Source organism: Fundulus heteroclitus, unplaced genomic scaffold (genome assembly GCF_011125445.2).
Source record: "Fundulus heteroclitus isolate FHET01 unplaced genomic scaffold, MU-UCD_Fhet_4.1 scaffold_49, whole genome shotgun sequence".
Lineage (NCBI taxonomy): Eukaryota > Metazoa > Chordata > Actinopteri > Cyprinodontiformes > Fundulidae > Fundulus > Fundulus heteroclitus.
The window spans coordinates 617,471-642,676 of record NW_023396912.1 but is presented as its reverse complement, the minus strand read 5'-3'; the positions used below and the strand labels follow the sequence as shown (position 1 = coordinate 642,676).

The 25,206-nt window shown below is 39.5% G+C and overlaps 4 protein-coding genes across 5 annotated transcripts in view; 1 reads left to right on the top strand and 3 right to left on the bottom strand.

The window, feature by feature from the left end:
• LOC110367769 (zinc finger protein 239-like) overlaps positions 1-25,206 on the top strand; it is a 577,202-nt gene that overhangs the window by 114,583 nt on the left and 437,413 nt on the right. The window lies entirely within an intron of this gene.
• On the bottom strand, positions 3,211-10,425 carry LOC105922688 (gastrula zinc finger protein XlCGF57.1). Its single transcript, XM_036132312.1, has 2 exons — positions 10,115-10,425; positions 3,211-4,712 (listed from the first exon to the last, which is right to left on the bottom strand). The coding sequence occupies exons 1-2, from the start codon at positions 10,176-10,178 to the stop codon at positions 3,349-3,351; spliced, it is 1,428 nt and encodes a 475-aa protein (XP_035988205.1). The 5' UTR covers positions 10,179-10,425; the 3' UTR covers positions 3,211-3,348.
• LOC118560799 (gastrula zinc finger protein XlCGF57.1-like) overlaps positions 12,594-25,206 on the bottom strand; it is a 27,975-nt gene continuing 15,362 nt past the window's right edge. Inside the window, exon 3 of the mRNA XM_036132309.1 lies at positions 12,594-13,456. The gene's annotated coding sequence lies outside the window, so the exon portion shown is untranslated. The remainder of the gene's footprint in view (positions 13,457-25,206) is intronic.
• Positions 13,467-25,206, bottom strand: part of LOC118560792 (oocyte zinc finger protein XlCOF6-like) — a 27,160-nt gene continuing 15,420 nt past the window's right edge. Inside the window, exons 2-3 of the mRNA XM_036132260.1 lie at positions 22,949-23,114; positions 13,467-15,857 (exon numbers count right to left, since the gene is read on the bottom strand). Of these exons, the coding sequence (XP_035988153.1) occupies positions 13,477-15,857; positions 22,949-23,012 (2,445 nt within the window). The 5' untranslated portion in view covers positions 23,013-23,114 and the 3' untranslated portion in view covers positions 13,467-13,476. The remainder of the gene's footprint in view (positions 15,858-22,948; positions 23,115-25,206) is intronic.

Below are 25,206 nucleotides of genomic sequence, written 5' to 3'. Positions count from 1 at the left end.
CATTGTTTTACAAAATCCCACCAGCTCTAGTAAGCTTGTTTCGGACATTTATTCTCAGCTAGTGTAAAATAAAATCTCTAAAGTAAGATAAGTGGATATCAGTTCTGCCTGGGTCTTTCAGATTTATCTGATTAACTATCGTGCACCGGTAAAGTTTGATTACGAGGACTTAATTTTGGAAGGAGGGTCATTACTCTGCAGTGGTCCTGCAGGCCGATGATGTCGTCATCAATGTCCCTTGGACAGGTGATGTTGTCCAGAATCATCTACCAAACATATTTCATAAATTAGTTGCATAAATTAAATTTAGCAGTGATACGGCTGTCCTCGTAAGTTTCTATAGACTGGCAGGTTGTAACAAATATAAACATTGATTAAACATTTTTGTAAAACGAAAGAAAAAAGTAAATGTAACGTTTTATTTTTGGTGTGATGTCCGTATCGCAGGTCCTTGGGGACAGGATCATTTCCAGGTGAATCTACATGCTAATCCAGGCTCTAACAAAACTTTACCAGCAGGTCTATAAAGCTTGGAACTCCTCACCACTCCAAATATTTTGAATTAAGAAAGTCCAGTTATTTTAGTTTTTAACCTTTTCTGGATTGAATACAATGACATTTTCAACTTCGGTCCCAATGCTGTTTTACACATACTAATATTTGACCAAAACATTTCTTTTACCGTCAAATGAACTTGAGCTGATGAGCTAATGTAACAAATTATCAAAATTTATACAAAATTGGTTTAATTCCACCTTCAGATTAGCCTAACCCACAGAAATCAGCATAATAAAGCTGCATTTGAAAGGTTCAGATGTGAAAAGCATCACAAGTTTTTTCCTTCAGACTCGAGTCTGTTCACCACCAATCACATCGCGAAGTTTGCAGACGACACAACGGTGGTGGGCCTGATCAGGGACGACAACGACCGGGACTACAGAGAGGATGTGGAGCAGCTGGTGGGCTGGTGCAGAGACAACAGCCTGATCCTGAACGTGGAGAAGACGAAGGAGATCATCGTCGACTTCAGGAAGAACCAGCCTCACCATGCTCCACTGCTCATCAACAGCTCAGCTGTGGAGATGGTCAGCAGCACCAAGTTCCTGGGGGTGCACATCACAGACAACCTCACCTGGACTGTGAACACCACATCACTGGTGAAGAGGGCACAGAAACGACTGTACTTTCTGCCGAGGATGAGGAGAGCCCACCTGCCCCCGCCCATCCTCACAACCTTCTACAGAAGCACCATAGAGAGCATTCTGACCAGCTGTCTCTCTGTGTGGTGTGGAGGCTGCAGTGCCTCCGACTGGAAGAACGTGAGGAGAGTGGTGAGGACAGCAGAAGGGATCATCGGGGCTCCTCTTCCCTCCATTAAGAACATTTCATCTCAGCACTGCGTGTCCCGTAACATCATCAGGGACCCCTCACACCCCCACCATGGACTATTCTCCCTGCTGCCTTCTGGGAAGAGGTTCCACAGCATCCGCTGTAGGTTCACCAGGTTCTGCAAAAGGTTTTTCCCTGCTGCCATCAGACTGTTGAACTGCTGTTGAACTGCCAAACTACAACCCACAAACTCTGCACAACATTTGCATTTTTTGCACATTTTAGCATCATTGTAGCTCATATAGCTCAGCACTTGTGGGCACTACTGCCGTCATTGTAGGCAAGAGCATAAAATGTGTATGTGTGTGTATGTATGGGTGTGAGACTGAGCAGGTGGAACCGGCATGTTGCAGGTTGTTGGCACGCCTTGCTTGTCTTGACAAGCCCATAGCACCACCAGCCTGCCTGGTGTAGGGTTTAAACAGCCTTGAAACTTCAGCTAGAAAAAAGGGAATGATATAATAACCGGCAGCACAAATCCTCAGGCTGTATATATATATATATATATATATATATATATATATATATATATATATATATATATATATATATATATAAAAAGATATATGACTGGCTGTTCCTGGTCATAAATAGATTAGGATCTAATGCTCTAATCTAATGAATCAGAAAGGATTGACCATAGTGTGGCACTTGCATACACTCTTTTGCATTGTGTGATTTTCTGCACTTGACCTTGCAAATCAATCAATTTAAAGGGTAGAACTTCCATCTTAATTCAACAGATGGAGAAAATATATTTACAAAGATATGCATATTTCTGCCCATTACTTTCCCCATGCTAAGCTTCAGGGTATTTACTGTTTTGAGGAGAAAACTAGTGATCACATTTCCCACCTCATTGTGGTGTTGTGCTATTACACAGTTTTAAGTTATTTAATGTTTAATAAATAACTCTCTGTCTGTTAGGTGTTGTCCGGTAAATATCAGCCCAAACAGCTGATATCAGGACAATATTTGAAATGGATGATTCAAGTACTGCCGATGTTTTAACGCCAAACTCTGCACACGTAGAATAAATGAGTGACAACTTCTCTTCAAGTATAAGAATTTATTAACTAAATAAAATGAACATCCAGGGAACATCACTATGTAATGCTGTTTATCTGAATTAACACCATATTTCAATCAGTAAATCCTCTCTACTAGGCTAGTGAAACTTAACTAAACTACTAAGCAAAATGGAGAAAAAAGAAGCTAAGGAACTATTTACACAAAGAAACAAAAAAAATATATAATAAAATAAAGTGGTTGATCTCATCATCATCAGAATGATTCAGTGAATCTTGGTTCACTGCAGATCTGAGTTAAAGAACCAAAGTTCATCTTAAAGAATGTGGAATGAGCTTAAATTAGCTTAACTAATTTAGAACATTTGATATGTGTTTCAACCCATTCACAATGCAAACCCTGAGTAAAAAGAGTAAAAACATTATTTGAGAAAATAGAATTTAAATAATGATTTGCTTAGTAAAATCCATAACTTTAGGACACCTGAGCTTATTAATGCGATTATTGCTTGGGGAAGTGCTCTGTTAGGAACATACGGGGTAATCAGAGCTCTGATATATGATGGAGCTTGATTATTAAGGGCTTTATACGTTAGAAGGAGAATTTTAAATTCTATTCTTGATTTAACAGGAAGCCAATGAAGGGAAGCTAAAACTGGAGAAATAATGTGTTGATCAGTGTGTGATCACCAACCTTTACTCTAAATCTATAAGCATTTTACCACTTGTTTTTCTTCATTCAGATACACATCTCACTTGAAACTAATCAAAACAAACTATTATTAAATTAAAACAGTTTTGTGATTTTTGCCTGATTTTCTATCACTAAACATCAAGAAGAATGGCTTTTTCATGTGTGGTTTGTCATGTGAACAGGTAAACTGCTTCTTTTATTATATTCCACAGGTTTCCAGTACACGAGAAATACTGCTCATCTGTGATTTCTCATATGATAGTCTATGCTTCTTCTATCTCTGTAACTTTTTCCACAGGTCACACATAAGAAAGGCTTCTCGTCTGTGTGAATTCTCATGTGAGTTTTTAAACTGCTTCTTAGAATAAAGGTTTTTCCACAGGTTTCACATGCGAAAGGTTTCTCACCTGTATGAGTTTTCATGTGATTAGTTAAGCAGCTTCTATCCGTGTAACTTTTTCCACAGGTCACACATGTGAAAGGCTTCTCACCTGTGTGAATTCTCATGTGAGTTTTTAAAACGTTTCTTAGAATAAAGGTTTTTCCACAGGTGACACATGAGAAAGGTTTCTCACCTGTGTGACTTTTCAAGTGATAACGTAAACTACTTCTTTCACTGTAAATCTTTCCACAGCTCACACATGGGAAAGAGTTCTCACCTGTGTGAGTTTTCATATGAGTTCGCAAACTACTTTTATCACTGTACACCTTTCCACAGGTTTCACATGTGAATGGCTTCTCACCCGTGTGAATTATCATGTGATTTTTTAGACTGCTTTTTTGACTAAAACCTTTCCCACAGGTGACACATGTGAAAGGTTTCTCACCTGTGTGACTTCTCATGTGATGATTTAAATGGCCTTTCCGTCCAAAACCTTTCCCACAGGTTACACATGTGAAAGGTCTCTCACCAGTGTGACTTCTCATGTGAATTTTTAAATAGCTTCTTATGGGGAACTGTTTCCCACAGCTCATACATGAGAAAGGCTTCTTAGCCTTTTCTGTTCTTATGTGTGTACTCAAGTGACTTTTTTGAGAAACTTTTTGATAACCAATTTCACAAGAATCCATATTTTGGTCAGGGTGAGGTTTCTTTTTAGTTTTCTGTTTTGAAATGTCAGCAGTTCCTTTCTGTAGTTTGGTTTTCTTACATCCCTCATGTTGCTTCAGCTCATCTCTCCTTCTTTCCGGTTCCTCGTTGTTTCCTTCCTGATCCTGGTTCTCAGCTTCAGGGGAGGCCTGAGAAATGCGTTGGTTCCTTTTCTGTTCAGTTTCATTGGAGAGTCTTTGCACACTGGATGGAACCATTAAAATGTTATCAGGCTCCTGTTTCAGCACAAGTTGCTTTTCAGTGTGACTGATGCATTGTTCACTTTCTTCCTCTTTAAACTGATGATGTTCTAGTTCTACTTTCTCTTCTTTTATCTGCAATTGTTTTGGAATCCCTTGCTCCTGTTTTATCTGCATTGGTTCTGGTTCCTTTTGCTCCCATTTTGTCTGCCCAGGTTTGAGTCCCATTTCATCTGAAGTGTAGTTTCCTGCCTGGTTGCTGAGCTCAGTGTGAGTTGGCTCGTTTTTACAGATACAGTATTTGTTGGGATCTGGAAAAAAAAAAAGACAAAAGCTTGTGAGTCAAAGAATGCACTGCTCAGATAACTCTTGTGTGTAAATGGTCAGCAGACTGAACTGGACCGCGCTAACTGCAGACCAGTTCCTGAGTAGGTCTTGGACTGTTTTTTTTTATCCCGGTTATCTGATAAAGAGCGCATGAGCAGACCGCGTCATCCCCTTACAGTCAGCTGACTGTCAGCGGGTTTTCTGGCGTGTCTGGCTGCACGTCCTGATTCACAATCCATTCAGACAAATTTCAGACATTCATAATAATATTAGCTTCCCTACCGTGCCACACGGTTTCCAGAGATGATTCTGCTTAGCAGTGTGATGAACCTCAGCGTCTGTCATTGTTATTAGACGTTCGTTTGTCTCATCCACTTCCCAAAAGCCGACTCTCTCAAGTAAATTCACCAATGGGTGCCTTCTTCCTCTGACTCTCCGCAAACACTTAAATATGACAATATCAAGCATAACATCCTGAATGTTACGGGCGCCGCTGTTTTGTTTCGCTTGGTTTCGACTTCAATCTCAGAGAGCGGTAGTACCGCAGATCGCCACTAGGAGACGAGGACCAACCAAGGAACCGAGATAAGCTTGGTGTGTAAACGGTCGTCTCGGCTTGGTTAACTGATCCAAGCTCAGACTGGTCTCGGCATGAATCGGTTTAACAAGGGTAGTGTAAATGGGGCCATGGTCACCTCAAAATGTAAAAGACCATTTCTGAAATTATGCATCACCTTTCGTTATTGTTGCACATTATTTTGAGTTAAACAGCGAAAAGGACAAGAACATGGGTCCGGCAACACCGATGCGTCGGCGCATGAGTCGAGCTCGTAGTGACCTGTGTCGATGCGCGTATGCGCTACGTGACCGATACAGGAACTGTTTCAAACTGACTGACGCGCCAAACTGTTTATGTTCCTTCTAAACTGCGCGTGTGCATTCGCGCACAGCATGTGGATTCAGCGCGCACAGCAAAGCTATGCTGCACAGTCGTTTCAGAAAAAACGGCTGATCTACACTGAGTAGAAAGCTGCAATTCTGAGCAGCTCTTCCTCCCTTTGTCATTCTCAGCCAGGCCCGTAATAAGACAATGTGGTGCCCCTGGGCACTATACCTCAACCCCCCCCCCCTTACCCGTGCTGTCCTCCGGTCAAAAACATCAGACATAATCAAGGGGATTTCTTTACTATTTACTAACTTACACAACTACATGTAGGCATATGAGCAGTGAGCAATATTCAAATATCTCATTTCAAGATGTTGTAATAAAAAAATCTTGATTTATTTATCATTTATTATTATTGTGACATCAGTGTTCACAAAACGAATAATGCATGGTCTTTCAACAATTTCAAGTAAATAATATAACAATTTATGAAAAATATATTTTTAAAGTATGTGTCATGTGGTGCCCCCCCATGGTTGGTGCCCCTGGGCACTGGCCCACTGAGCCTTATGGATAATCCGGCCCTGTTCTCAGCATGTCCGTTTTCAGAACAGATGATATTAGTCAGGTAACTAAACACAGCGCCCGACCGACCATTGAACGTGAGCATGAAAAAAAATCCTGATCACTGGAACGCAAATAACGTGATTCCCCATGGCAATGACAGGAAATAAGTTTGGAATTGCACATGTCCTGCGAGTAGAATTAGAAATCTTTAAAGAAGGCATATGGACAATATTAAACCATAAGAAACAATGCCGTTGCTGCTGAAAACCGCAAGAGAGAATTGTTAAAGAAGTCAATGCATGTGCGGTATGAAAGTTATGTGATGGAGAATTAAAGCTGCTTTCACCACACTTCACTGTTCAACACAAAAGGGGGAGTATGTGTGTGTGTGTGTGTGTGTGTGTGTGGGTGTGGGGGGGGGGTGCATTGAATGGACATGGCGGCAAAAAATTTGTAAAAAAATAAATAAAAAAAGCCAGAAACGAAAAAGTAACGCAATAATTACTTTTACTGGTAACTAGTTACTTTTATAGTGAGTAACTCAGTAACTCAGTTACTTTTTGGGAGAAGTAACTAGAAACTATAACTAATTACTTAACGTGCCCAACACTGGTCACCATTTACAAAAGAAGGGGACCTGCAATTCATTTGGGGGCGTTTCCTTTAAGTAAAGTTTACAGGTACTGGTCATGTGATTAGAATATCATGAAAAAGTAGATTTTTCTCAAAAAGTGAAAGTCATATATTATAGTCATTCTTTGCACACAGAGTGATTTATTTTAAGTGTTTATTTCTTTTAATCTTGATTATTACAACTGACAGCTAACGAAAACGGACAATGTTTCCAGAAATGTTGGCCAACTGTAAAGTAGAGCATGAAACCTATGAGCAGCACTCAGTACTTAGCTGGGGCTCCTTTTTCCTGGATTACTGCAGCGATGCGGCGTGGCATGAAGTGGATCAGTCTGTGGGACTGCCCAGGTTGCTCTGATGGTGGCCTTCAGCTCTTCTGCATTGTTAGATCTAGCGTATCACATCTTCCTCTTCACAGTAGCCCAGACACTTTCTATGGCGTTGAGGTCAGGTGTGATAAGAACAGGTGTACCACGGTCCTTAAACCAGGTACTGGTAGCTTTGGCGCTGTGTGCAGGTACCAAGTCCTGTTGGAAAATTAAACCTGCATCTCCATAACGTTGGTCAGCAGCAGGGAGCATAAAGTGCTCTAAAACTTCCTGGTAGACGACTGTGTCGACCTTTGACCTCAGAAAACACAGTGGATCAACACCAGCAGCTGGCCTGGCACCCCAAACCATCACTGACTGTGGAAACTTTACACCGGACCTCAAGCAACGTGAATCCTTTCCTCTCCCTGCTTCCTCCAGACTCTGGAACTTTGATTTCCAAAGAAAATGATAGATTGACTTTCATCGGAAAACAGAACTATGGACCAGGCAGCAGCGGTCCAGTTCTTTTTGTCTTTAGCCAGGGCGAGACGCTTCTAACGCCGTCTCTTGTTCAACAGTGACTTGACACAAGAGACCATACAGGACTCAGACTGTCAGCAAATTAAAACTTTTATCAAAAAATTTTTTGTTTTATTGATCCTAGTATGAAGTGTGTAGGAGCCACCGTGGTGCATCTGAGGTTTAGAGTACTTATTGAAGTTGTATCTTGAGTTCTAACATCAAAGTTGTGAATTGTGTGGTTTCTATAAGGGAACAGAATATAACAGTACCTCTTAGACCAGGGGTGTCAAACATACGGCCCGCGGGCCGGATCCGGCCGGCCGAACAATTTAGTCCGGCACTGTGGCTAAATGCATTATCATTATTATTATTATTTTTTTTTTTCCAGTGTCCTGTCTGGCAATGTGGCAATAAGATGCCACAAAGAGCTCATCAGATTTGACTTTCACAAGTGGACAAGATAAAAGGAAAAGAATGATAAAACAATTATTGAAAAAAACATGTACTTTGTTTAATTTAAAATATGCAGTTCCTATATTGTCCACAAGGGGCGCTGTGTTTTAATTAGCAGATTAAGCTTCAAGTGTGGAAAAATTCAAATCATTTCTTAATTTTTATCTGTTTGATGTGTTTTGTCATGCAGGACAGTGTTTTTAAGTTCCAAAAAATGTGAATAAATGTTTTTTCAACATTGTACAATCACTGTGATCAGTTCTTATGCATAATGCACAACTAAATCATTAACTGAGTAAAAGTATTGTTGAAATTGCACATACTTTTCTTAAAAACGCTGAGGTTATTCATAATATAATGTATAAAAGTGAAAATAACTTAATATAAAAATCAACAAGTCCACATTTATTAGTTCTATTTAATCTTGCAATGAGTTTACTCGTGTGGCCCTCTTGAGATCAGATTAAGCTTAAGGCGGCCCCTAAAACAAAATGAGTTTGACACCCTTGTCTTAGACCATATGCATGGTGACTGCAACATTAATAGGAAAGCAGGCTAATCATATACGAACACATGTGGGCAATGGCTAAATAGACACTACTACAGAAATATACTATGCCGTAATATAAACAGATTATCCAATTAGAAGCCTCATCTCCGTTTTTACACGGCAGGAAAGGGTTAACGCTTCACTGTTTACTTAATCGCGGTACTGGCGTTAAGCGCGTTACACGCTATAAATGCAGGTTTATAGTCCTTCACAACAATATTACTATCAGAACCAAATCGTACTCCGACAGAGACAGGGGGACAACAAATCCATGAGGAAATTTGTTGCCAATGCTTTTGTATTTTTTTATACTTTTGATATTGTTGCAGTCCTAAACATAACATAATAAATAAAATATGAAGCCCTACAGGTTTTTTCTGGGTCTGCTAGCACTCACACCAAATTCCAAAAGACAGTCCCACCTAAACATGATTGATTGCGTTGGATGAATCAGTCACTTGAAGCCTATTTGATGACAGAAGATGCAATGTTGAGCATAAAAGTGGTGAATTGAGTTTAACTAGAAGCGATTATCCTCATATTAGGCAGTCCAGTGTTTCCCCTAACATTCAACATTATAATCTGCGTTGATTGTTGAAAACCACCAGAAGTCTGTCTGTTGGAACTAGGCCTGAACGATTTTGGAAAATAATCTAATTGTTTTTAATTTTTTTTTCTTAATATTGCGATTTAATCCGCTTTTTTCCCAGTTTAATTTATCATTTCTTTTTAAACATATACAAACAACAAATCATTTTGTTTCCTCGCTGTGCAGATTAGTTGCTAAAAGTACCACAGCATCTAAACTCAGAGCAGAAATTATTGCGTTCTGACTACAATATATTTCAACCAAAATTGCAATTTTGACTTTTCTCTGCATTAACCACAAGCAACAAAAATGGCCTCTAAATAAAGATGTTTGTAAACAAGGACTATTTAAAACAAGAACTTTTAATGTTTCTATTGATCAGAATATTATTCAAGAGAACAGCTTTTAGTTGATTTGGACATCAATCCTTGTTGAAGATAAAGTGCAACCAACAAGCAAGTCTATGTATTAAACTGATTGACCTGTACTTAATGCTATGTATGATTATATAAACTCTAAAACAAGTAATAAAATTAGATTATCTCACTGCTGCAACTGTCTTCCCTTCCATGTGGAGGCAAACCCACTTTAAACATTTTACAGACACCTAAAGGACGTGTCTGATTCGCAGACCTCTGCGATTTGGAAATTGCATTTTTTTAAATTGCGATTATATTGAAAATGTGATTAATTGTTCAGCCCTAGTTGGAACCAAAAACCCACCTTCCTGTGTCCATCTATGAAACAAGATGGCCGCTTTATTCTGGAAGAACAAACTTTTGTTGCTAGATGGACCCAGAATGGATCAGAAGCAGATTAAAAATGTAACAACATTTAAATTGAATAAATTGACGTCAGCAGTCGCTGTTTCCTACCTATTCGCTGTAAGATTATCAGGGGGATCCGGCTGAAATCCAGCAGTCTGCGCTCATCCTCCATCTCTTCCTCCGGCTCCACCAAGACTTCTTTCAACTCCGTCAATCTTTCTTCAGCAGCACTTTCTGCTCGTTGCTAATCTCTCTCTGGGGCTCAACCCAACACCTTTTCACCACAGACATTCACACGTTGCCCTAAAGCACCACAACCCGCCATCAAACCAGCAACTTTAGCTACACAACAACACCATCACACCTCCTGCTTTGCTACGAGAACCACAGGAACTGTGGAACCACGTCAAGATGGACGTCAGCACGTGCGCAGCAGGATTCTTCTTCGTGGGTTTACTGCGGTGGACAAACAGCTCTGGTGAGCATTACCGCCACCTGCTGGTGAGGAGTCTGCATCACAATGGCAACGTGATCAAAACCTGCTAAAACAAGGCCTGTCGCCTACATATATTTATATTTTCAAAGTTCTTTTATAAGGATTTCACTGAGTAAAAATGATATTTTCACAAATCTTGACATAAATCGTTTTTTTGAATTACTATGCAAGAAACTATCCTGCTAAAAATAAAAGGTTTTATTAAGGCCTGCTTTTACTAGATATTATAAAAAATATTTATTTTTAAAATTATTTTGTAATAATTTTACTGAGTAAAAACTATATTCAAAATATTTGATATCAATCATTTCTTGAATATGGAGGACTTCATCCTGCTAAAAAGAAAACCCATTAAAGAGAAATGAAAAAAAAATAACTTTCTCGTGGACACATGATCCCGTCTTTAGTTTTTAAATGATTTTAAAGGACGGCTGCATAAAATGATCTGTCAAAAACTACTGAAAACACAAAATATACCCGATAATGTCGATGTAAAACTGAAGGATGATGAGGTGGGAATTCTAAACAATAATAACTGACTTCCCACAGTTACTGAATAAGGAGACGGCGGTGATGAAGTTCCAGCACTTTTATTGAAAAAACAAGCAAAGATCACATAGTTGGAAAGTAATCACACCCCACAGTCCCGCTGCAGTCTGCGTCTGCCTGTTTCTGTCCCTCCTCGCTTTCAGCTCTCCCTAATACTACACAGTGGCCTTGGCATGAGACAAAACAAAGACAGTCTGTCCTAGACATTCAGCATTCCACACAGCAGCTGCAGCATTTGGCCTTGCTATCAGCAAGCAGTGGATCTTATACACAGACATCATGTCTCCAAGCCTCCTATGTCTGAGTGGTGTGAGGCCATTGTGACTTTAGAATATTTTTTATAAGAGATAAGAAGATAAAGTTCATCAATATATAAGCTTTGTTAAACCATTAGCACAGTGTCTAATTACAGTGATGTAATTCTATTTAAACAAGCTAATTACCAATAACACAGGACTAGTCATCATACTGAGTCACTAAATACTATTTTAGTGCCTTTGTTCAAGTAATTAAAAACATTTCTGAGTGATTTCAAGATCAGTTTGATATTAACATCGTAAATGTGATGACTGATGAGCAGCTGGGACAATACATTCAGAGATATGGAGACAGACTCATAGTAAAAGCATTTTGTCAGCAAAGAAGTGAGACTTTCAAAACTCCAGGAGAGAAGTTTGCCCTCATGTAGTGAATACGACAAAAACTGACTGTTGAGCAATCAAGCCGTGAGGAAACATCAGAACGTGTTGTAAACCCCAAAGAAATTTAAGACTTTTACAGACAGAGATAAACCTGCACAGTGGCGCAGTGGGTAGCGCTGTTGCCTTGCAGCAAGAAGGTCCTGGGTTCGAGTACACCCCTGGGTCTTTCTGCATGGAGTTTGCATGTTCTCCCTGTGCATGTGTGGGTTCTCTCCGGGTACTCCGGCTTCCTCCCACAGTCCAAAAACATGACTGTTAGGTTAATTGGCTTCTCCAAATTGTCCTTAGGTGTGAATGGTTGTTTGTCCTGTTTGTCTCTCTGTGTTGCCCTGCGACAGACTGGCGACCTGTCCAGGGTCTACCCTGCCTCTCGCCCAGTGAACGTTGGAGATAGGCACCAGCACCCCCCGCGACCCCATGAGGGATAAAGCGGTTTAGAAAATGGATGGATGGATGGATGGACAGACAGAGATATAAACATTTCTGGCACAATAACTTCACCAACTTCCAAGGTGCTTGATGTGGACAAATCAACTGGTCAATGACAACTTCAGCAACACTTGAAGGTTCAAACTTTATTGACAGACCGCGTTTCAGTTTGTTTGAGTCAATAATGGCACAAAATCTGATACTTTAATAACCTCACACAAGCCCTTGTCATAGAAAAAATTATTATTACGACATTAAGTCTTAAGTTGTTTCATGCTTTTCAAATAACTCTGTGAGGTATTGTCTGTTGCCCAATCGGCTTTGATATTGGGACAATAGTTGAAAGAGTGATTCTGTACTGGCATTATTTTAACAGCAAACACTGCACACATTAAAAACGTGACAACTTCTCTTCAAGAATAAAAATATATTATCAGAAAATGATGCACATCTAGATAACACCATGAAATAATATTTAAGTGAATTAACCATATAGCTCAATCAAACGCTCTTACTTACTTGGCTTGTGGAACTAAACGACAACTACCGAGCAAAATTAGGACAAAAAAACTACAGAATAATGTAGGCTACACACAAAACAAAAAGACAAAAACAAGTTGAAAACCATCACCATAAAACGATTCAATGAATTTAGTGTTTACTGAAGATCTAAATTAGCAGAAATAAGTTCATCTTTAAGATTTATTAATGAGGTTAAAATAGCTTTACTAATTAAGAACATCTGGATGTGTTCAACATATTCACAATGTAACTCAGTAAGATAAAAAAAACATTATTTGAGGAACATGTCAAAGAATGATTTGCTAAATAATAAAATATGAATAGAAATCAACTACCTTTAGGACAGAAATAATTAGACTGAAATTGGTAACTTGACATGGTAGGAGGTGCTGTAAGGAGAGATGACCAGGTGTTGTACCGGAGCACATCTGGTCACGCACACCTTAGCTTCATGGCTTTCTCTTAAGTTACACAAAATACCACACATTTATGTTAATGCTCCCTATTCATGCTGTATAAACACTCGTACCACAATTGGACAATCATGGAGTGAAACTACAACAAACGTAATTTAACTCTTTTGTAAAAAGGTTTGTTAGCTGGGCTTTTAGCAGCTAACGCTACAAGTAGTTCAGGGCTTATTTTGAGGACTTTCAGCTATATGTGATGTAATCAGCGGACCAGCAAACACTAGTTTAATTTATCACATAAGAACTCTCACAGTTTAAGAACTTTAAACAAAACCCTACAGACATTAGAATAGCTTTGTTTCGCTAGGTTTGTTTCCAAGGCTTCTTGCCTGTGTGAGTTCTTATGTGACAAGTGAAACTACTTCTATTACTGTAACCTTTCCCACAGGTCACACATGAGTAAGGCTTCTCACCTGTGTGAGTTCTCATGTGACTTACCAAACTAGTTTTACTTATAAAACTTTTTTCACATGTCTCACATTTGAAAGGCTTCTCACCTGTGTGACTTCTCATGTGACTTACCATATTAGATTTGCCTGTAAATTGTTTTTCACATATCTCACATTTGAAAGGCTTCTCACCTGTGTGAGTTCTCATGTGACGTACCATATTAGATTTGCCTGTAAAACTTTTTGCACATATCTCACATATGAAAGGTTTCTCACCTGTGTGAGTTCTCATGTGACTTACCAAACTAGTTTTACTTGTAAAACTTTTTTCACATGTCTCACATTTGAAAGGCTTCTTACCTGTATGATTTCTCATGTGATAAGTAAGACTACTTCTATATCTGTAACTTTTTCCACAGGTCACACACGAGAAAGACTTTTCCCTTGTGTGAGATTTCATGTGAATGTTTAATGCGTTTTTTTGTCTAAAAACTTTAACACAGGTCACACCTGTGAAAGGCTTTTCACCTGTGTGAGTTGTAATGTGATAAGTTAGACCATTTCTACTACTGTAACTCTTTCCACAGGTCACACATGAATAAGGTTTCTCACCTGTGTGAAATGTCATGTGACATAGCAATTGAGATTTTTGTTTAAAACCTTTTCCACAAGTCACACAGGTGAAAGGCTTCTCACCTGTGTGACTTCTCATGTGATGAACCAAAAGAGATTTCGTTTTATAACCTTTTTTACAGGTCTCACATTTGAAAAGCTTCTCACCTGTGTGAGTTCTTATGTGACAAGTGAAACTACTTTTATTTCTGTAACCTTTCCCACAGGTCACACATGAATAAGGCTTCTCACCTGTGTGAGTTCTCATGTGACTTACCAAACTAGTTTTACTTGTAAAACGTTTTTCACATGTCTCACATTTGAAAGGTTTCTCACCTGTGTGAGTTCTCATGTGACGTACCATATTAGATTTGCCTGTAAAACTTTTTGCACATATCTCACATTTGAAAGGTTTCTCACCTGTGTGAGTTCTCATGTGACTTACCAAAATACTTTTACTTGTAAAACTTTTTTCACATGTCTCACATTTGAAAGGCTTCTCACCTGTGTGATTTCTCATGTGATAAGTAAAACTACTTCTACATCTGTAACTTTTTCCACAGGTCACACACAGGAAAGACTTTTCCCTTGTGTGAGATTTCATGTGAATTTTTAATGCGTTTTTTTGTCTAAAAACTTTAACACAGGTCAAACATGTGAAAGGCTTTTCACCTGTGTGAGTTGTAATGTGATATGTTACACTACTTCTATTACTATAACTTTTTCCACATGTCACACATGAATACGGTTTCTCACCTGTGTGAAATGTCATATGACATAGCAATTGAGATTTTTGTTTAAAACCTTTTCCACAAGTCACACAGGTGAAAGGCTTCTCACCTGTGTGACTTCTCATGTGATGAACCAAAAGAGATTTTGTTTTATAACCTTTATTACAGGTCTCACATTTGAAAGGCTTCTCACCTGTGTGAGTCATCATGTGATACATTAAACTACTTCTATCTTTGTAACTCTTTTCACAGGTTGCACATGTGAAAGGCTTCTCACCTGTGTGAGATCTCATGTGATATTTTAAAACGCTTGGCAGACTAAAGCTTTTTCCACAAGTCACACAAGACCACGACTTCTCACCCGTGTGAGTTCTCATGTGAATTTCTAAACGGCTTCTATAGGTAAACTTTTTCCCACAGCTCTTACATGAGAAAGGATTCTGTGCCTTGTCTGTTCTTGTGTGTGTACTCAAGGGCCTTGATTGAGAATAGTCTTTATAACCAGTTTTAGAAGAATATATATTTTGGTCAGGGTGAGGTTTCTTGTTACTTTTTGGTTTTGAAATGTCAGCAGTTCTTTCCAGCTGTTTGTGCTTCTGCTCTTCTCTCTTTTTTTCTGTTTCCTCATTGTTTCTTTCCTGATCCTGGTTCTCAACTTCTGGGAAGGCTTGAGAGATGAGTTTGTTCCTGCTTTGTTCTGTTTCATTGGGGAGTCTTTGCACGTTAGAAGAAATCATCAAAATGTCTTTAGTCTCCTGTTTCAGAGCAAGTTGCTTTTCAGACTGATTGATGTAGAGTGGCCTGTCTTCCTCTTTATACTGTTCTTGTTCCACCTTCTCCTCTTTTAGCTGTCGAGGTTCTGATTCCTGCTCATCTACAGTGGAATTTCTCTCCGGGGTGCAAAGCTCGGTGTGAATGCCCTCATCTGTAGAGAAGCAAGAATTTTGGGGATCTGGAAAAAAAACGATGAAACGAAGGCTTAGAAATGTAAGTCAGACTATAGATATAATATAATGTAGTGTAAAAAAAACAACAACACCGCACCACATACTGGTCTGTAGTGGTAGCTCAGCCTGTGGATTTCCACTAATGCATTAAGCCTTTTTTTGTTTTTTTGCATGCTGACGTCACATTCCCAAGCCCTGTTGTGTAAAATGTGAGGGAATCTGATTTTATTCAAATGTATCATTCATATTCGACAACAGGGTATTTTCAATTCAATTCAATTTTATTTATATAGCAGCAATTCATGAAACATTTCATCTCAAGGCACTTTACAAAGTCAAAATCAATCATATTGTACAGATTGGTCAAAAAAATCCTATATAAGGGAAACAGTTGATTGCATCAAAGTCCCGACAAGCAGCATTCACTCCTGGAGAAGCGTAGAGCCACAGGGAGAGTCGTCTGCATTGTACATGGCTTTGCTGCAATCCCTCATACTGAGCAAGCATGAAGCGACAGTGGGAAGAAAAACTCCCCATTAACGGGAAGGAAAACCTCCAGCAGAACCGGGCTCAGTACGAACGGTCATCTGCCTCGACCGACTGGGGTTACAGAAGACAGAGCATAGACACAACAAGAGAGACAAAAAAGCACAGAAGCACACATTGATCCAGTAATCTGTTCTACATTAGATGGTAGTAGCGGGTGATCTGTCTTCCCTGGAGGATGTCACAGTTAACAGAACGTCAGACCAGGTGTACCTACTATGAAGAAAAAAGAGAGAGAGCAAAAAGTTAAAAGCTGAAATGAAGAAATGCAATGCAAAACTGGCGAACAGTAGAAATCAGTAGAGTGAGGAAAATAGGCCCTGATGTCCTCCAGCAGCCTAAGCCTATAGCAGCATAACTACAGAGATAGCTCAGGGTAACATGAGCCACTCTAACTAGAAGCTTTGTCGAAAATGAAAGTTTTAAGATTAGTCTTAAAAGTAGACGGGGTGTCTGCCTCACGGACCAAAACTGGGAGTTGGTTCCACAGGAGAGGAGCCTGATAGCTAAAGGATCTGCCTCCCATTCTACTTTTAGAGACTCTAGGAACCACCAGTAGACCTGCAGTCTGAGAGCGAAGTGCTCTGTTAGGAACATACGGGGTAATCAGAGCTCTGATATATGATGGAGCTTGATTATTAAGGGCTTTATACGTTAGAAGAAGAATCTTAAATTCTATTCTTGATTTAACAGGAAGCCAATGAAGGGAAGCTAAAATTGGAGAAATATGATCCCGCTTGTTGATTTTCATCAGAACTCTAGCTGCAGCATTTTGGATCAGCTGAAGACTTCGAACTGCATTTTGTGGACTTCCTGATAGTAAAGAATTACAATAGTCCAGCCTTGAAGTAACAAATGCATGGACTAGTTTTGCACCATCACCCCTGGACAGAATGTTTCTAATTTTGGTGATATTCCTGAGGTGAAAAAAGGAAACTCTGGAAACCTGTTTAATATGGGATTTAAATGACATGTCTTGGTCAAAAATAACACCAAGATTTTTAACTTTATTATCAGAGGCCAGGTTAATGCCATCCAGATTAAGTGATTGGTTAGAAGTTTATTTTTTGAAGACTCTGGCCCAAAGATTACAACTTCGGTCTTGTCAGAATTTAAATGCAGGAAATTTAAAGTCATCCAGCTTTTGATGTCATCAAGACATGACTGCAGTTGAAGTAACTGATTGGATTCATCAGGAGTTATGGATAAATATAGCTGAGTGTCTTCAGCATAACAGTGGAAATTAATCCCATGTTGTCTGATAATTTTGCCAATCAGAAGCATATATATAGTAAATAGAATTGGTCCAAGGACTGAACCCTGTGGTACTCCACAGGTGACCCTAGAGTTTGAGGAAGATTTATTAACATGAACAAACTGGAATCTGTCCGACAGATAAGATTTAAACCAGCCTAATGCTTTCCCCTTAATCCCTAAGTTTAAGTCTTTGTAGGAGAATATTGTGATCAACTGTGTCAAATGCAGCACTGAGATCTAACAGGACAAGTATAGACACAAGTCCATTATCTGCGGCCATGAGAATGTCATTAGTGACCTTCACCAGAGCTGTTTCAGTGCTATGATGAGCTCTAAAGCCTGACTGAAACTCCTCAAGTAGGTCATTACTTTGTAAATGTTCACATACTTGATTAGCAACTACTTTCTCAAGAATTTTAGATAAGAAAAGAAGATTAGATATAGGTCTGTAATTTACTAACTCATCTTGATTAAGAGAAGGTTTCTTAAGTAAAGGTTTAATAACAGCAACTTTAAAAACCTGTGGTACATATCCATTTACTAAGGATAAATTAATCATGTGTAAAATAGAGCCACTGATCAAAGGGAATACCTCATTAAACAACTTGATTGGGATTGGGTCTAACATACAGGTAGAAGGTTTAGATAAAGCTAAAATTTTAGATAGCTCAGAAAGCTCTACTGCTTTTAAACAGTTCAGACACTGCGCAGGTTCTAAAGATTCCTCCAACGCTGCCTCACTTACTGAGGATGAGGCAATCATGTTTGGGAGGATGCCAATTATTTTATTTTTAATAGAATCATTTTTATTTATGAAGAATCCCATAAAATCATTACTGCTAAGAGCTAAGGGAATTGATGGATCAACGGAGCTATGACTCTGTGTAAGTTTGGCAACTGTACTAAAGAGAAATCTAGGATAAATTCTATTCTCCTCAATTAATGATGAAAAATATGCTGCTCTAACTCTGCGAAGGGTCTTTCTATACAACAATAGACTGTCCCTCCAGATTAAGTAGGATTCCTCTTGGTGTGTAGAGCGCCATTTTCTCTCCAATTTCCTAATATTGTGCTTCAAGGAACGCAGCTCTGAATTAAACCAGGGAGCCAGCTTCCTGTGAATAATCACCTTCTTTTTCAAGGGAGCTACATTGTCTAATGCAGAACGCAATGAGGAAGTCACACTGTTAGCAAAGGTATCGATTTGTGAATGGGAAGAAACAACATTGCTGCCATCTACAGGGCATTTCTGCAATACTGAGGATATTAAAAAGGGGACAGACTCTTTAATTTTTGATACAGCATTATCCGATAAAGATCTACTATAATGGAACCCTCTTTTGGGGGTGGAGAACTCAGTTAGATTAAACTCAAATGTTATTAAAAAATGATCAGATAGGACAGGGTTGTGAGGAAATATTGTTAATTCTTCACAATCAAGGCCATATGTCAGAACAAGGTCTAAAGTATGGAGCCGAGAGTGCGTTGGTTTATGCACATTTTGAGCAAAACCAATTGAATATAGGATAGTTTAAAAAGGCTACACTAAGTTTATCACATTCTGTGTCAACATGAATGTTAAAATCACCCACTATAATAACCTTATCAGTATTTAACACAAAATCGGATAAGAAATCTGACAACTGATCCAAAAACTGAGTGTAAGGGCCTGGTGGACGATACAAAACAACAAACAGAAGAGGTTTTATTGCTTTGCAGTTTGGATGAGGAAAACTGAGGGTTAAATGTTCAAAACAACTGTAATTATTAGTTGGCCTGGGACTAATTAATTAATCAGACTGAAAGATGGTTGATACTCCTCCTCCTCTTCCCACAGATCTGGGAATGTGGAAATTTGAATAATTGGAGGGAGTTTACTCATTTATACTAACGTAGTCCTCTTGTAGCCAGGTTTCTGTGAGACAAAACAAATCTTTTATTTTTTGGTTCAAAGTGATCCGTATGGATTTTTATTAGATTTTTATGATTTGTTCCTTTTAGATAAGTTTTTGATCTGTTAAGTTTTGGCCGTGGGAAAGACACCGTCTCAATAGGATAATGGATGGGTAACAGTACAGAAGCTGCAGAGAGGTGTGTTAAACTACGGCTCTGCTTCCTGGTCTGGACCCTGGGTTGTCAGCATTTAGGAAAACTAATACATCCGGCAAGATTTCTAGAAAGAAGAGCAGCACCATCCAAAGTGGGATGAATGCCGTCTCTCCTGATCAGACCAGGTTTTCCCCAGAAAGTTCTCCAGTTATCAATGTAGCCCACGTCGTTTTCTGGACACCACCTAGACAACCAGCGGTTGAATGATGACATGGGGCTAAACATGTCATCACTGGTCAGATCAGGCAGGGGACCAGAGAAAATTACGGAGTCCGACATTATTTTAGCAAACTTACACACCGAAGGAACACCAACTTTAGTTACTTCCGATCGGCGTGATCGGGTGTCATTACCGCCAGCGTGAATAACAATCTTACTGTATTTACGCTTATCCTTAGCCAGCAGTTTCAGGTAAGATTCTATGTCGCCCGTTCTGGCCCCTGGCAGGCATTTAACTATGGTCCCTGGTGTCTCTAGTGCCACGTTTCTGACTATAGAGCTCCCAATAATCAGGGTCGGCTTCTCAGCGGGTGCGTTGCTGAGTGGGGAAAATCTGTTAGAAACGCAGACGGGTTGGTCGTGATCTGGGGGCTGTAATCTAGAGCTGTGCTTCCTATGAACCGTCACCCAGCCAGCCTGGTTACCCGGCTGCTCGGGTTCTTCTGGAGGACCGCTACATAAAGTTACTCTATGTCTATGTGGCTCCGCGCTAGCAAAGGGGCGGCTATCAGCTGGTTTTTCAATAGCACGGAGCCAGGTCTCCAATTCTGACACCCTCGCCTCCAAAGCTAGGCAAGGCAAGGCGAATTTATTTATATAGCACAATTCAGTACAGGGACAATGCAAAGTGCTTTACATGATTAAAATATAGCAAATTAAAACAGAATAAAAGCAAGTAGGAATAAAATGTAGATAGAAAATAGAACAAAAAAGAGGTGATTCAGTTAACTAGAACAGTCAAAGGCAATCCTAAACAAATGTGTTTTCAATCTTGATTTAAAGGAACTCAGGCTTTCAGCACTTTTACAATTTTCTGGAAGTTTGTTCCAGATAAGTGGAGCATAGGAACTAAATGCTGCTTCTCCATGTTTAGTTCTGGGTCTGGTTCTGCAGAGCAGGCTGGAGCCAGAAGACCTGAGTGGTCTGGAGGGTTGATGCCCTGATAACAAGTCTGTGATGTATTTAGGTGCTAAGCCATTCAGGGATTTATAGGCTAACAGAAGTATTTCAAAGTCTATTCTCTGAGATACAGGGAGCCAGTGTAAGGACTTTAGAACTGGGGTTATGTGCTCTACTTTCTTAGTCTTAGTGAGAACGGGGGCAGCAGCGTTCTGGATCAGCTGCAGCTGTCTGACCCACTTTTTAGGCAGACCTGTGAAAACACCGTTGCAGTAATCAATTCTACTAAATATAAACGCATGGATTAGTTTTTCCAGATCCTGCTGAGACATCAGTCCTTTAATCCTAGAAATGTTCCTCAGGTGATAGAAAGCTGACCTTGTAATTGTCTTTAGATGCTTTTGAAGGTTCAGGTCTGAGTCCATCATTACTCCCAGGTTTCAGGCCTGATCAGTGGTTTCTAGCTGAAGCGACTGAAGCTGTGTGCTAACTTTTGATCTCTCCTCTATTGGTCCAAATATTATTACTTCAGTTTTGTTTTTGTTCAGTTGAAGAAAGTTTTGACACATCCATGCATTGATTTCTTCTAGGCATTTACTCAGTGCTTGAACTGGTTCATAGTCACCTGGTGACATGGTGATGTAGAGCTGTGTGTCGTCTGCATAGTTATGGTAGCTGATGTTATTTTTTTATTATCTGGGCTAGAGGGAGCATGTAGATATTGAAGAGGAGGGGACCCAGGATGGACCCTTGGGGAACCCCACATGTATTTTTTGTCATCTGGGATGTAAAGTTACCTACTGATACAAAAAAGTCCTTTAAGTAGAATTTAAACCAGTGGAGAGCTGTACCAGAGAGGCCGACCCAGTTCTCCAGGCGTTTTAACAGGATGGAGGGATCAACAGTATCAAATGCTGCACTGAGGTCCAATAGAACCATCACGGTGGTTCTTCCACAGTCTGTATTTCTATGGACGTCATTAAACACCTTGATAAGGGCGGTCTCTGTACTGTGGTGAGGAAACCTGACTGGAAAACGTCAAAGCAGCTGGTCCTGTTAAGAAGGTGTTTAATTGTTGAAATACAGCTTTTTCAATAATCTACAAAAACACTACATTTATTACATGTACCATTATCACTAAAGGAGGCAGAGGAATAACTGAACATCTGACACAGAGAGCAGCAGATAGGAGACTTAGTCAGAGACGGAGAAGCCATTATGAGGCTAAAGCTAGGCTAGCGCTCTGTTACCACGCCAAAAAAGCAAACCGTGTGAAACACGAGGAGTTCCCAAGCGCGATGTGCAGCAACAGAGAATGTTTTAAAGGTGCTTATGTGTTGGAAACAGATGTTAAAGCAAAGAGATTACAGATAAAAGCGAGAGAGTCTGGAGCAACAAACAACAGTTCACACCGTGACAACAGGAAGTGACACAATACGCCTTACCGCAAACAGGAAGTTACTTTTATCTGCTTTACAACAATAGACCTTGATAAATTGGATAATTATAACCAGTTTCAGCAGAATTAAAGTCTTGAGCTGTTTTACAGAGAAGGAAGTTTTAGTTGATGGAAAACTGGATGGGGAAGCACATCTGGTTTATTGGACACAGTTCCTAGGCTTTAGCTACTAAAGAGAAAGAAGAAGGGGTGAAAACTTGAAATTGTCCTTTAAAGGAGCTCAGCAGGCCTAGATTAATGGATGCAAAGAACTATTGTTGGTGTAATAAAGCAGAAAGAAGAGAGCAGATGTTTTCTTGTTGTGAGGCCCTGGAGAACTGATGGCAATCTCTCCATGATCTCTTGGCCACATCCATCAACACAGAGCTGAATAATGTGGGGGGAATAAATGTGCTAGAGCTATTTCTGGCAGCTCTGATTGGTTGGATCATTGTGTGTGAATTTTAGCAGCTCTTCTTTGTTCTGATGAGCTTCTTTGATCAAGAAGCAGAAAGAAGGAAAGCCGTTGGTGAAGCAGCTCTTTCTGTCGGATAGCGAGTTCAGCATGGAGCCAAACAACTTTCCTCTGATCAGTAAAACCTTAGTAGCTTAGCTGCTGTTTCCTACCTATTCGCTGTAAGATTATCAGGGGGATCCGGCTGAAATCCAGCAGTCTGCGCTCATCCTCCATCTCTTCCTCCGGCTCCACCAAGACTTCTTTCAACTCCGTCAATCTTTCTTCAGCAGCACTTTCTGCTCGTTGCTAATCTCTCTCTGGGGCTCAACCCAACACCTTTTCACCACAAACATTAGGGCTGGGTATCATCTAGGATTAGCCGATTCGATACGATTTTCGATACATAGCTCACGATACAATACGATTCTCGATATAGCTCACCTTGATTTGATTTGACTCCAATATCGATATTTATTACTTTCAAATGCTCAAAGTCATTCAATCAACAAAACCAGCCAAATATTATATTTATGTTCAATTTATTGAACACTGATATATTAACAGGAAAACAAAGTGCATTTGGTTCAATGCATTTAATGTATCACAGAAACCAAAAACGTGCCCAAACGTCCGATTTTAGGGATGAAGGTTAGGCTGCAATAGCGCCCCCTAGGTGTTGGGAGGTATATCGATATTGAAAGCCAGAATATCGGTTTTAAATCATTTAAAAAAAAATCGATATTAATCTTTGTATCGATTTTTATGCACAGCTCTAACAAACATTCACACGTTGCCCTAAAGCACCACAACCCGCCATCAAACCAGCAACTTTAGCTACACAACAACACGATCCCACCTCCTGCTTTGCTACGAGAACCACAGGAACTGTGGACCGACGTCAAGATGGACGTCAGCACGTGCGCAGCAGGCTTCTTCTTCGTGGGTTTACTGTGGTGGACAAACAGCTCTGGTGAGCATTACCGCCACCTGCTGGTGAGGAGTTTAGTTCACAATGACAACGTGATCAAAACCTGCTAAAATTAGTCCTGTCGGTACAATATATATTTATATTGTAAGTTCTTTTATAAGGATTTCACTGAGTAAAAATTATATTTTCACAAATCTTGACGTAAATCGTTTCTTGAATTACTTTGCAAGACACTATCCTGCTAAAACTAAATTTTTTTAATTAGGCCTCTTTTAACTACATATTATAATAAATATTTATTTTTTAAATTATTTTGTAAGAATTTTACTGTGGGTGAAAAATATATATTCAAAATAATTGACATCGATCATTTGTTGATTATGTAAGACATCATCCTGCTAAAAAGAAAACCCATCAAAGAGAAATGAAAAAAAAGAACTTTCTCATGGACACCAGATCCCGTGTTTATTTTTTAAATGATTTTAAAGGACGGCTGTGTAAAACGATCTGTTGATCTGTTAAAAACGACTGAAAACGCAAAATATACCTGAAAGTGTCGCCGTAAAACTGAAGGATTTCTAAAAAAATAATAACTGACTTCCCAGAGTTACTGAATAAGGAGACAAAGGTGATGAAGTTCCAGCACTTTTATTGAGAAACAGAGCAGAGATCACATAGATGGAAAGTAATCACACCCCACGGTCTCGCTGCAGTCTGTCTCTGCCCCTCCTCGCTTTCAGCTCTCCCTAATACTACACAGTGGCCTTGGCATGAGACAAAACAAAGACAGTCTGTCCTAGACATTCAGCATTCCACACAGCAGCTGCAGCATTTGGCCTTGCTATCAGCAAACAGTGGATCTTACCCACAGCCATCATGTCTGCAAGCCTCCTATGTCCGAGTGGCGTGAGGCCATAGTGACTTTAGAATATTTTTATAACAGAAGATAAGGTTCATCAATATATAAGGTTTGTTAAACCATTAGCATAGTGTCTAATTACAGTGATGTAATTCTATTTAAACAGGCTAATTAGCAATAACACAGGACTAGCCATCATACTGAGTCACTAAATACTATTTTAGTGCCTTTGTTCAAATAATTTTTTTGAGTGAATTCATTATGAGTTTATTAACATTGTAAATGAGATAACTGATGAGCAGCTGGGACAATACATTGAGATATGGAGACAGACTCAAAGTAAAAGCATTTTGACAGCAAAGAAGTGAGACTTTCCAAACTCCAGGAGAGAAGTTTGCCTTCATGTAGTGAATACGACAAAAACTGACTGTGGAGCAATCAAGCCGTGAGGAAACATCAGACCGAGTTATAAACCCCAAAGAAATTTAAGACTTTCACAGGCAGAGATATAAACATTTCTGGCACACCAACTTCACCAAGTTCCAAGGTGCATGATGTGGATAAATCAACTGGTCAATGACAACTTCAGCAACACTTAAAGGTTCAGACTTTATTGACAGACCGCGTTTCAGTTTGTTTGC